Source organism: Panthera uncia, chromosome B1 (genome assembly GCF_023721935.1).
Source record: "Panthera uncia isolate 11264 chromosome B1, Puncia_PCG_1.0, whole genome shotgun sequence".
NCBI classification, from domain to species: domain Eukaryota; kingdom Metazoa; phylum Chordata; class Mammalia; order Carnivora; family Felidae; genus Panthera; species Panthera uncia.
The window spans coordinates 49,085,778-49,099,078 of NC_064811.1; the positions used below are offsets into that span (position 1 = coordinate 49,085,778).

Below are 13,301 nucleotides of genomic sequence, written 5' to 3' on the forward strand. Positions count from 1 at the left end.
GAGTTTCATATATATTATTGTTAATACTATAGTTTGATAGACACATTTTTAAATTTCACAAAGTACAGTTTACCACTTTTTTTCTTTTATGGTTAATATTTTTGGGTCTATCCAAGTCATCCTTGCCTACTCCAAGATCAAAAAGATCCTACATTTTGTTCCAGAGACTTCATGGTTTTTATGTTGAGGTCTATAATCTGTCTTTAAGTTTTGAGTATGGAGTGAGGTAGGGATTGGCATTCATCTTTTGAAATACCAAAATGTAATTTTTTTCAGCATCATTTGACATTTCTTTTCTCATGAATGACTTGGCACTATAGTTAAAATGAATGTTTAATTTTGTTGTAAATAAGTACTGTGTGGATTTGATTATCATGTAATTAGCACTATCTAAATTAAATGGGATGTACGAAATAATCAGAGTTTCTTCCCAACTTATAATTCACATTTACATTTTTTTTCAGGAGAAATTAGAGTGGCCTTTGTCCTGTATAACAACTTGGGTCCTTATTTGTCCACGGAGAATGCCAGCATGAAGTTGGGAACAGAGGCTATGTCCACCAATCATTCTGTTATTGTCAATTCCCCTGTTATTACAGCAGCAATAAACAAAGAGTTCAGCAATAAAGTTTATTTAGCTGATCCTGTGGTGTTCACTGTTAAACATATTAAGGTAAGAAAATGGCATGTTAAATTTAGCTGTATGCATTATTTGTATTTGTTACAGCATGAACATGAAGTATATTAATTTTCCCTCAATTTTTTTATTATTCAACAGGTAAGCAATTCATTATGTGTAAAATGATAGTGGTGATTTTTTTTTCAGAAATGAAGGAGGATAGTAATTCCTTAACGTATAAATGCTTTTGGTAAAAATATTTGTAGATGGATTTATAAATGTGTCTCCATAATTAAAAAGAGCTAGCAATACATTTAGTGGAATTGGACGTGACTTCATATATGATGTTACAAGTAATTATGTCTTTGTACATAGGTATATTTTTATGTATGTAGAAAGATTATATTGTAAATTGAACAAAGATTTCTGAAGACCATGTTTTCAGAAGTTGATTGTTTAAATTCTTTATAATGTACACTACTTTGAAATTAGTTGAAGGCATTCTGAGACATTGATACTAGTATTCCACCAATATTAATTTTTTAAAAAGTAAACTTACCTCTACTCAGAGGAAATAAACAACATATATTCAAATTTGCTTAGGCTTGATGAGGCTCACTTACTTTAAAAACACTGGTATACATATGTTTTCACTCTTATGTGGATCCTGAGAAACTTAACAGAAACCCTTGGGGGAGGGGAAGGAAAAAAAAAAAGAGGTTAGAGTGGGAGAGAGCCAAAGCATAAGAGACTCTTAAAAACTGAGAACAAACTGAGGGTTAATGGGGGGGTGGGAGGAAGGGGAGGGTGGGTGATGGGTATTGAAGAGGGCATCTTTTGGGATGAGCACTGGGTGTTGTATGGAAACCAATGTGACAATAAATTTCATATATTAAAAAAAAGAAAAAAAACAAAAAAAAACCAAAAAACACTGGTATACATCTCCATAAAAGTTGGAACAGAGGATGAACTTGTGTTAAATGTAAAGAAAAATGCCTGTCTAATTTACGTGATCATAAAGTAGTTATTGGCTTTATTGATTTTTTTTTCCCTGTAGCAGTCCGAGGAGAATTTCAACCCTAACTGTTCATTTTGGAGCTATTCCAAGCGCACAATGACAGGTTACTGGTCAACACAAGGCTGTCGGCTCCTAACAACAAATAAGACACATACTACATGCTCTTGTAACCACTTAACCAATTTTGCAGTACTGATGGCACATGTGGAAGTTAAGGTAAGATACATACCATAAAATAAAGATGTTTAAGCATATGGTCAGGATACCATTGTAAAAAGCCCTAACTCCACAGACCAGTCTTACTCAAAGATTTTCCACTTTTCTAGTAATTCTATTCAGAAACTCTCTATGGTTCAACCCATATCCTCCTGGATGATTCAAAGAAGCCTTTTTTTGTTCTATTATCAACATAGTTTATAAAATTGAAGTTCAATTATAAAATAAAATTGTGTTTATAAAATTCCCCTTAGTCTCATCTGCTCTTACTTTGTATGAATAAATGAGATCTCATGAACAAAACAAACTAGGACCCCCAGGATCTGTGGTAGGTTGGAAACTAACAAGCTATGCATAGGATTAAATATGCCAAAATGACTCGGGAAAACAGCCATTAGCACAATAAAAAATGCCTGGCAATGCAAAGGGCTTAGCAAATTCTAATATAATGTAGTGGGTTTTGTCCATTCGAGAAAACCCTATTCTAAGAAAAAATCCAGGTGATAGGTAGTTTCCAAAGTCAAAAACATAGCTAAGTTGGCTGTATCAGTCTCCTCCCGGCATGATGTTGGCTGCCATAGGAGACATGAAGAGGATTTAATTTCAGATATACTTAGGACATAAAAATACAAAGAGTTTATTAGCTTGGTTATAGAGATTGATGGGTTAGTACCAAGAAAGTATATACTTACAGTTTCTCTTCTCATCTCCCTGATGTCAATAAAAAGAGAGGAAGGATTACTCTCCAACATGTTTTCAAAGATAAAAACTGTGGCAAAGGTTTTATCTACTTGATGTCATTTTTCCAAATGATTTCATCCAAAATATTCTTTGACACTGTTGAATTTAGAGATAGTATGGATATACCAGAAGGAGACCCAATCCAAACCCTGTTAGCATCTTGAAAGTAAATTACCTTAGCTGTGTCGGCGCAGTTGAAATTTTGATCTTGAAAGGACTACATGCGCTATTTTGTCAGAGTGTCACAAATTGATCTAGTTTAGAAAGACTGGCTATACCAACAAATGTTAGATTTAAACCTGAAATGTGTGAGTGTGGCTCTGGGATTCTATTTTTCCATTTAGGGAATAAATTCAAACACAAAATGGATCTTATTTGAAACAATAAAAAAAATATCATTTTTTGTTCAAGGTTTTGTATATCAACATCTCCTCAATCCATTATGCAAGAATTCGGACGATGACAATTATTGTAGGTCAACAAGAGATAATATAAATGCAAAATATTTTCCCTTAGCTGTTAGTCAGACACCCTAGATGTCTTGGTTTTCAGTACCATAGTCTCATGATTGCCAGTCAGCGTCATTTTGATCTCACAGCATGCTTTTGGCACTTGAAAAACAGAAAACAAGCAGTTTGAACAACACGACAAGTCCCAAAGAAATACACTAACCGAACTTACATTAGACTAATTTCTAAAATAGAACACTAATTTATCTGTGCAGAGTGAGAAATACAGCAGCCAGTTGGAATAGATATTTGTTGTTTGCTTGTCCATCACTTTCTAACTCCACAGGAAAATATATGAAGGAAACGAAATTACATTGGGTAGTTTTGTTTGATGAGCTTGGGAAGAGAGCAAGAGGAATTGAGTAATCTCATAGCAGTTGCCGTTAAGCTGTGGTACCCTGATGCATGGGTACCCCAGTTCCTTCCAGACTCCACATGTGCACCATACATGCTGCCCTTACCTATCATCTATGTTATCTTTGCTGTTTATATGGGACTTTTTTTTAAATCAACATTTTGAACACTTAAGTAAAGGTATTGACATGTTGGCTGCTACACGGGAAGCTCCCAGTAATTGTAAGTTCCTCTTTCCCATCTGCCAGAGATAATTTTTGCTCCAGCATTCCACGGAATCTTCTGGCCGTCAAGAAACTCACATTTTTGATGGGGAGAGGGAAGTAGGCAAGGGAAGAGAAGTGAAGGTGTAGTCATAATTTTGATAAGTATTGTAAATGAGATTTCCACTGTGATTTCATAATGCAGAGGAAGGTCATTTATTAAGGCAGGGCTGCTCAGAAAAGGTTTATCAAAAAATGATTCTGTTCTGAAGGATGAATAGGATGCATTTAGTAAGGCAACGTGAGGAGAATTTGCACTGACCGCATTCTTGCAACACTTTCTTCACTTTACCTTGGGTATACCCCTCCCTCTTGTTTCTTTCCTTCCTCAGTGGCTGGTCCTTCTTAGATTCCTTTGCTGGTCCCTCCTCATCTCTGTGACCTCTCATTGCTTCTCTGGCCCAAGTGTAATCTTAGATCTAGAATAGGCATTATCTGTTCTTTGTCCCTAGATGATCTCATATGCTCATATGGCTCTAAACATCGTATGATTCCCAGACTTCTATCTCCATTTTTTAACTCCAGACTCCTAGATTCAGCTGCTGACTTATTATATCCACTTAGGCTTCTAATAAGTGTCTCCATTCTAGAGCTACACTTTTGTGTAGTTCTGCCCTTCCTGGTGTTCAAGCCCTAAGCCATGCACCATCCTTGATTTGTTTCTTTCCTTCGTTCATACCGCACACCCACCCTATGAGCATATCCTGCAAGATCCAGGATCTGACAGATTCTCAGCATCTTTATCACTACCACCTAGATTCCAGCCACTGTCATCTATCCTTCTGATTCTAGTTATAGGCCCTTCATTGGTCTCCCTGCTTCCCTCTATGCCCCCTCTTAAATTTATTCTCAGTATAGTTGCCAGAGGGGTACTCTTAAAATGTGAGTCAGACCTCACTCTTGTCTGATTCATTCTCAAAAATCAGTTCTGTAATCCCTTCAAAATGCAAATCATGTACTTCATATCTTTGGTTGAATTTGAATGACTCCTTATCTCAATAAGAGCAAATCCCAAATTCTGGCCTCTTGAGCATCTCTTGACCTTTTTTCCTACTACTCTGCCTCTTGCTCACTTGGCTTCACAGACCTCCTTGCTTTCCACAAACACATCAGGTATTATTAGTTAGACCTGAAAGTCCGCCCCCTCCTCTTACCCCCCAAACAGCCACATAGCCAACTTCCTCAACTCCTTTAAGCCTCTATTTCACTGTCACCTTTTAAAGAGGCTCACCCTGTCCACACTATTTAAAATTTCAGGGGCGCCTGGGTGGCTCGGTCGGTTAAGCGTCCGACTTCGGCTCAGGTCATGATCTCGCGGTCTGTGAGTTCGAGCCCCGCGTCAGGCTCTGTGCTGACTGCTCAGAGCCTGGAGCCTGTTTCAGATTCTGTGTCTCCCTCTCTCTCTGCCCCTCCCCTGCTCATGCTCTGCCTCTCTCTGTCTCAAAAATAAATAAAGGTTAAAAAAAATTTAAAAAAAAATAAAAAAAATAAAATAAAATTTCAGATTACCCTACCCGCCCCCCCCACCAAATACTCTGAGGAATAAATAAGGCAAAACAGTTCCCTGACCTACACTTTGTAGTTTATCAAGTCGTAATTTATCAAGGGAAAGAAGGGCTAACATTGATTTTTGAATGGGGTGGTAAGAGAGATTTCATATTATTTTTTTTCTTGAGAGAGTGGGGGAGAGTCAAAGTGAGAGAGTGAGAGAGAGTGTTAAGGAGCCTCCATGCCCAGCTCACCCAAATTGGAGCCCTACAAGGGACTCGATCTCACCACCAAGGGGCTAGATCTCACAGCTGTGAGATAATGATCTTAGCCAAAATCAAGAGTTGGACGCTTAACTGACCGAGCCACCCAGGCACCCCGATTTTGTATTTTTAAAGAAGAAACAGTCAACTAAGTCTGAAGATCTAATTGGCCTTAATAAGCGATTCATGAATCAGGTAGTGTCCCATCTAACAAGTAGAGAGGAAACCTGATGATTGGTACAAAATACAAGGCTTTTATAGGAGAGGAGAGGACACGGAAGCTATTAGCAAAATAAAGTAAAGGACTGTTTCAGGCAAGGTCACCTTCCCTTGGGGGAAGGGCATGGATCTATTTAGGTGTAATGACCTCACCTTTGGGGGATGGGGGATGGGGGTGGTAGAGGGCCTATGTGAGAGATTACCTCATGGGTACTAACCAGAAAATTCCTGACTGGCTAAGAGTTACATTTCTTAGGGTAGGTTGAAATTGCAATTGGGGTTAGGTATTAAGCCCCAGTTTGGTGATTTAGCCTAAGTGATGCCATTTGGGGGTCTGTGGTTTCTTCAACAATAGCTGGGTCAATTGAGGCAGGTTAAAAAAGGAAGGAGCTGCTTCTACCATAGGGTGGCAATCTTGCTGGTTAATTATTTGTGAGTTTGCTTCTATTATCTATTGTCTATTTACTCTAATAAGATTGTAATAAATGCTTTAAAATAAGGTTGACCATTTATATCACCTCTAGCTCCTTCCTCGACTCACATTGTAATTCTTTGAGAGATTAAAAAAAAAAAAAAAAAAAAAAAAAAAAACCCGGGGCACCTGGGTGGCTCAGTTGGTTGAGTGTCAACTTCAGCTCAGGTCACAGTCTCATGGTTGGAGCTCACATGGAGCTTGCTGCTGTCTGTGCAGAGCCTGCTTTGGATCTTCTGTCTCCCTCTCTCTCTGCCCCTTCCCCACTTGGGGGAGGCTCTCTCTCTCAAAAATAGATAAATGTTGAAAATAAATAAAGAATAACAAAAAATTTAAAAAAACTTTTTCCTGTCAGTTCAACTCAATATTGATTTTTATTATTTTTAAAAGTCTTTACTTTCCTTAGTTTGATGTTTGCATCTCTTTCTTTTTCTGGGTTTTGTGTATTGTCCCCACCCCAACTTCACTCCAGTCCAAGTATAAGCATTGATTTTGCTGTTTGAAATCATTGCATTTATTTCTTTATTTGGTAGTGATTCAAAATAGTGACAATTTAGAAAACTTTAGTGTCATATCATAGATTCTGTGTGTCAAATATTTTATAGTTAAACTTTTACTAGGCTCGAAGAAAATAGATAGTTTTATGTTGCAAGTTTCAACGGTTGCTCCTGAAGGAAAGTACTTATTTTTTTAAAAACAGTATTTTTATTTATTCTTTAAATGCCAAAATAAAAATTGTTTTGAATTTAAGCAATGATTTTATTAGTGAAAAATAAAATGCTTAGTTTATGATATTTAAGGTTATATACTTCTATTACCAAATTTTTATGCTCATTTTTTAAATTTTACCATATAAATTTTTTTATTTTTTTAATTTTACCCCTCAATATAGGGTGATGGGACTGAGGGAGAGGTAGAGATTAAAAATCATAATTGGCATATAGTACTTTAAACTATGTGTTTATTTAAAGAAAAAAAAACTAGAACCTGACAGGTTAAATACCTTCCAAATACGGGATATTCCACAAAAAAGAAAATGGCCAAACATATAAGACTTTGTTATATTACTTATCTTGAATAGTAACTTGATATTAAAAAATTGACAACCTTTTTGGAACCAAGAATTATTCTTGGATTTTCACAGTGAACCATTTTATAATGATGTATTTCCTTCATAGGTTTATTAAAATTTGAAATTATTTCTTGGCTAGTATGCTGTTTTATTGTCTACCTGTCTCACTATACACTAGTGTGGTATTAAGGGCAGAGAGAAATGAAAGAGTCAGCCATGCAGATCATCTGGGGAAACACTGTTCCAGGTACATGGGACAAGAACAATATCCTGAACCAAGGGTGATTCTGATGTGTTTGGGGAACTTCAAGAAGAACAGTGTAGTGGGAGTGGAAAGAGTAAGAGAGAAAGTGCGTTAGTGGAAAAAGCCAAAGGGTCTAGAATGGAAGGTTTTATAGGACCTCAGAATGAATTTGGGTGCAGGTTTTACTCAAAGTACAATGGAAAGCTGCAGGAGAGTTTTGAGCATATGTTATATAAGTAATATATTAAATGGCTTATATCTACAAGTTTGAAATACATACGAAACTTCAGCCATACCCAGACCTTAAATGTTATATATACTTCCTTAAGTGTGGGTTAGTTTTTACACTGAGGAATATATACTTTGCAAGATAGCTTATCTCTGTGTCTCTTTTAGCTCCTCTGAATTTTAAGTTCCTTGAAATCAGTTACTATATTTAGTCTGAAGTCCAGCATACCTAGAACTAAGTCTGTACCAATTTGTGATTTTCTAGAACTCATTACATTTTTGTCTAGGCATTAATTTGTCTAAGTTAATTTGTCCAAGAAGCAACACATCCCTTTTAGTTAATGAAACAACGACAGCACCACCTTCCTCAGTGACCTACACCCCTCCCTCTGTACCAGACACTTGCAAACACACATCTTTTAATTTCCTAGGTCAGAGAGAATATTTGCGATTTCATATCACTGTGAGCAGTAGGCAAGGGAGATGTTTCAAAATATGAGTGAGTGTGAAGGGAGAATTTTCTTGTCACCACCATGGCTCCCAGAGTACCACATGACCTCAACTCTAATGCTCCTTTGCATAAATAAGGAATAAGAGTGCTGTCTCCCTGTCACTTCCCTCTAAACTACACTGGATCACCAATTGCCTACAGTCTTTTTCGTGTGACTTCTGATGAAGTTGCTCTAAAAGGGGGAAATTATTAGAAGAGGAAAGTTTTATGGATTCTTCCGTCTATCTCTGTACAGGATAGGGAGGAAAAGAAGAAAGGTAACCTATCTGGTGATAGCAAGGAGGATACTTTTTTACATATGCGTTTGAGAAGAGGAATTGGCAACTGGCCAGTGTCAAACTTCTTAAGTTTGTGAAAGGAGCAGGTACATCCAAAATTAGCTATTTATTGGGGCGCCTGGGTGGCTCAGTCGGTTAAGCGTCCGACTTCCGCTCGGGTCATGATCTCAAGGTCCGTGAGTTCGAGCCCCACATCTGTCTCAGTGCTGACAGCTCGGAGCCTGGAGCCTGTTTCGGATTCTGTGTCTCCCTCTTTCTCTCTCCTCCCCCGCTCATGCTCTGTCTCTCTCTTCTCAAAAATAAATAAACGTTAAAAAAAATTTTTTAAATAAAAAAACCAAAATTAGCTATTTGTAGAGAGAGAACAGCTGAAATTATGGATTTGAAGAAAAACCATTAAAAATTCTTCTTTCTTTTTTCTTTAAGTTTATTTATTTATTTTGAGAGAAAGAACACGAGAGGGGGAGGGGCAGACAGAGAGGGAGAGAGAGAATGCCATCAGCACAGAGCCCAACACGGGGTTCTAATGCAGGAACCCGGATCATTACCTGAGCCAAGATCAAGAATTGGACACTTAACAGACTGAACCACTCAGGTGCCCTTGTTAAAAATTCTTCTATCACTTTTCCCGCTAGTCTTTTTATAGAACTTTTATTAAAAAGTTGAAGGGGACCTGGGTGGCTCAGTCAGATAAGCGTCTGGCTCTTGATCTCAGCCCAGTCGTTTTCTCATGGTTTGTGGGATGGAGCCCTGCATCAGGCTCTGTGCTGAGCCTGAAGCCTGCTTGGGATTTCCTCTCTCTCCCTCTCTGTCTGTCCCTTCCCTCATTCTCATTCTCTCTCTCTCTCTCTCTCTCTCTCTCTCTCTTTCTCTCTCTCTCAAAATAAATAAATAAATAAATAAATAAATGTTTTTTAAAAGTTGAAAGAATGGTACAATAAACAAAAAATATACAATAAATTTATACACCATTTTTCTGAATTTACATTTAAATTTTTGCTGCATTTGACTCTGACTTTTATGTGTATGTATGCATATATATTTAGCAGTATTGTTTGATTTTTCAAAAGTAAATTACTGACCTTATAATACTTAATTCCTAAGTCTTCCAGCATACATGTTTTAAGAACACAGACATTTCGTCTGTTCCATGAATGCACACAGGAAATTCAACATTGATAAAGTACTACCCTCTAGTACAGAAGCCATTACAATTTTTTCCAATACTTCTAATAATGTCCTTTATAGCCTTTGATTTTCCATGTAGGTCCCAATTAAGAATCACACTTTGCCTTTAATTGCCACATCTATTTAACCTTATTTAATGTAGAAGCTTTCCTACCTGTTTTTTTCTTTCAGGAAAAGAACATTTCATAGAATCCAGGCCATTTGTCCTGTAGGATGTTCCACAATTTCAATCTTTCTGATTATTTTCTCATAATTAGATTTGGGTTAAACATTTTTGGCAAGAAAACCCTGTGGGCAATGCTATATATCCTTCCTCTTGCATCAAGAGGCCCCTTATTAGAACATTGAATAGGACATTGAACTTTTTGTAACTAAGAGGAGTCTGTTGAAATATATTTGAAAACTTGATTTTATTAATCTCATTTTAAAAATTGTAATGTGTTTACTGTACCCTTTATTTGTTTCTCAAGTGGTTGATGATTGTCTTTGTGAGAGTCAAAGCTTATGGTCTAATTAGTAATACAGATAAGTAATCACTAAAATCAGAATTTCGTGAGAAGTGTCTTATCATTGTGGTATAGGATGCTATGGAAACACATAAGAACAAGCTTTAACTTGTCCTTGAAGTGTCAAGGAATATGTTCTAGATGAAGGCACATAACTGTTTAAGCAAAATGAGAGAGACAGGGTTGAAGTAGCATGAAATGAGCCTAGGTTTTTGTGGTTTTAAAGTATATTTTTTCAGTAAAATTTGTATTTTTAAGAGTACTAATAACACTCTCTCTGTTTTAGTTTTGGGTTGTAGTGGAATTTTTAAGTAGAAAGAGACCTGTGGTCTTCTCATACCCAGAGTGGATCCTCATACTTACAATTTTTAGGTTCTTTATCATCTTCAGTAAATAAGCTTGACTGAGAATAGGAACTGGAGATTCATCTGCAGTTCTAATGAGAAATATTTTATAAGAAAGAAGTAATCAAGGTGTGCCCGGGTGGCTCAGTTTGTTAAGTGTCCCACATGGTCTCACAGTTCATGTGTTCAAGCCCCACATTGGGCTCTGTGTTGACAGTTCAGAGCCTGGAGTCTGCCTCACATTCTGTGACTCTCTCTCTCTGCCCCTTCCCCCCCCCCCCCCGCAAAGATAAATAAATAAACATAAAAAAAAGATAAGTAATCAAGTTTATGGAGATTCCAAAGCTGGAGATTGGGTGAGGACTTCCCCTCTCAGAAAGGGCACCATATCCTATAATAATAGGGATGAATATCATGTCTCTAATGTCTACATACATTGTTTCATTTAGCTCACAATACCACAATAGGTATTATCATCATAATTCATTTGCCCACTTTATAATCTGAAGAGAATTTAGAACGAGAATTAAAAATCAGGAGACTTAGAGTCATGATTCCCGTTCAAAGGAAATTGCTTCTTGTTCTCAGGCAAAATCATTTGAACTTCCCGTTCCTACTATTAAATCAGTTACATAAGACTAGTAACTTTTTCTAACATTATCTCAGGATTATTTTAGGGATTGAATAAAAAAATATTAAAATCATGTTGAGAATTATAAACTTTACTGAAACATTTTTTAAGTTTATTTATTTATTGAGAGAGAGAGAACCAGCAGGGGAAGGGCAGAGAGAGAGGGGGACAGAGGATCCGAAGTGGGCTCCATGCTGACAGCCAGAGGGCCAGCAGAGAGCTAGCAGAGAGTCTGATGTGGGGCTTGAACTCATGAACTGTGAGGCCATGACCTGTGCCAAAGTCAGACGCTTAGCCAACTGAGACACCCAGATGCCCCACTTAAAATATTTTTTAATTCACTATATGCTTGCCTGACCTCCAAACCCTTGAGCTCTTGAGCCTGGGAATACTTAGCTGTCAAGACCCAAATATTTAGTTTTATTTCTAATAAATTATAATGATTTTTATATAACCCTACACAGCTAAGTTTTCCCTAAAAAAGAGAAGAGTGTAGGCCAGTGCTTTGCATCAATTTTTGAAGTGACAGATTCTTTTTTTTACAACGAAATAGCTAATACTAGATCTCCAGCAAGATATTATCATAACTGCATATAACTTTCCAGCCCTTCAAAGTGTTGGTTAGACGGACATTGTCAATTCCTGCACTATCAGCACTCCCAAATTCCATTTTAAGTGAAATTATAAATCAATACTAATACAATCAACACATAATCTTTTTTATTGATTGTGTCTCTTCTTCATTCGTGCAACAATTTTTGGCACTGACTAACTGAAAGATTATTTTTTAAATTATTTTAAATATAATGACTTTACTTACACAATTTTCCCATGCTTAAGGAGGTATAATCAACCAACCAAGCAAATAAACTAAGCATAAAAACCTTCTCCATTCTAATGTCCTAAAAATATCCTCAATTGCTTATAGTGTTCTTCGTTAGAACTAGTTGATGTGTTTACTAACTGTATTCTATTTGTTCCAGATCACAAAATTTTACTTTCTTTTCTAACATTGAGACTATTCAGCGATTGTTCTTCTTTTTGCCTAGCCTATTTCATTCCATTGTGTGTAGTAAATAAAGTGATAAAGCTAGAGAACTATTGGACTCCAGAGGAATTAGGCTAGGCTTTCCAGAATAGTTATTTATATAGCTTTCTAAGGTAGGCAACTAGGTCTACTTGTATAAATGAGATTTGAAAAGCATTTGAACAAAGATATGGCTGAACTGAACCACTTTTCCTAACTTGTTATAGACAATTCAAAGAATTGCCAGTTTACTACATGTATCCTTATAGTGTAAGCATTACTATTTAAAGGTTTTCTATGGTCGCTTGCTTACTAATTTAACTACCAGTTCACAGAACTTTTAAGATGTTAATTTTGTAAAATTTAATGTTAGCTTAAGTTATTGTCTATAGGCCTGTGTGGTAATTGTCCCCAGGGTTATTATCTGGAAGACCCCTATTCTGTTTAAAATGCAATAAATTTATTCATGAGAGTGGAAAAAAGAAAGCCTAGTTACTATCCCGTTTTTCTTTCTCCTGAAATTGCTTTAGTTAAGAAAATCAAATGAAAATGGAATAATGGTGTAAAAATAAGGTGTGCACGTGTGTGTGTATCTGAGTGTTTATATCTACATTCTGTTTTATTTAGTACCTGAAGTATAGCAGGCATACAAGGAATATTCTTAGCATGAATCTACCAAAATTTTAGTATATATTTAGGGTTTGGTGTAGTTTCTATCTGTATGGTTTTCATAATCTAGTTATGCAAAATTACTTTCTCTTTTAAACCTAAGTTGATTTGTTTCTATTTTAAAACTTTTCTTTCTTATTGTGGTGAATTTATCTTTGCTTACATGCAGAAGGAAATTACTGGATGAGAAGAATGATACATATATAACAATGAACATATCTGCGTAATTCAAGTCTGGCTATTCCATTGTTTCCTTTCATTGTACTTCAACTCCTCTATGATATTCCATATCATCTAACCCCTTTAAGATGTAGTTTCAAAAATTGTGTGTGTGTGTGTGTGTGTGTGTGTTAATGGAAACAATCTTAGTAGAGATTACCCATTTTGTATGAGAATTAGGACATTTGCTGAATAATCACTGGCAAACCGTGTTAATAAAAC

At 36.4% G+C, this 13,301-nt stretch overlaps 1 protein-coding gene across 3 annotated transcripts in view; it reads left to right on the forward strand.

The window, feature by feature from the left end:
- Positions 1 to 13,301, forward strand: part of ADGRL3 (adhesion G protein-coupled receptor L3) — an 827,678-nt gene that overhangs the window by 707,358 nt on the left and 107,019 nt on the right. For all 3 annotated transcript variants that reach the window (XM_049630539.1, XM_049630537.1, XM_049630538.1), the window contains 2 exons: positions 465 to 673; positions 1,677 to 1,853. In XM_049630539.1, coding sequence (XP_049486496.1) covers positions 465 to 673; positions 1,677 to 1,853 — 386 coding nt within the window. The remainder of the gene's footprint in view (positions 1 to 464; positions 674 to 1,676; positions 1,854 to 13,301) is intronic.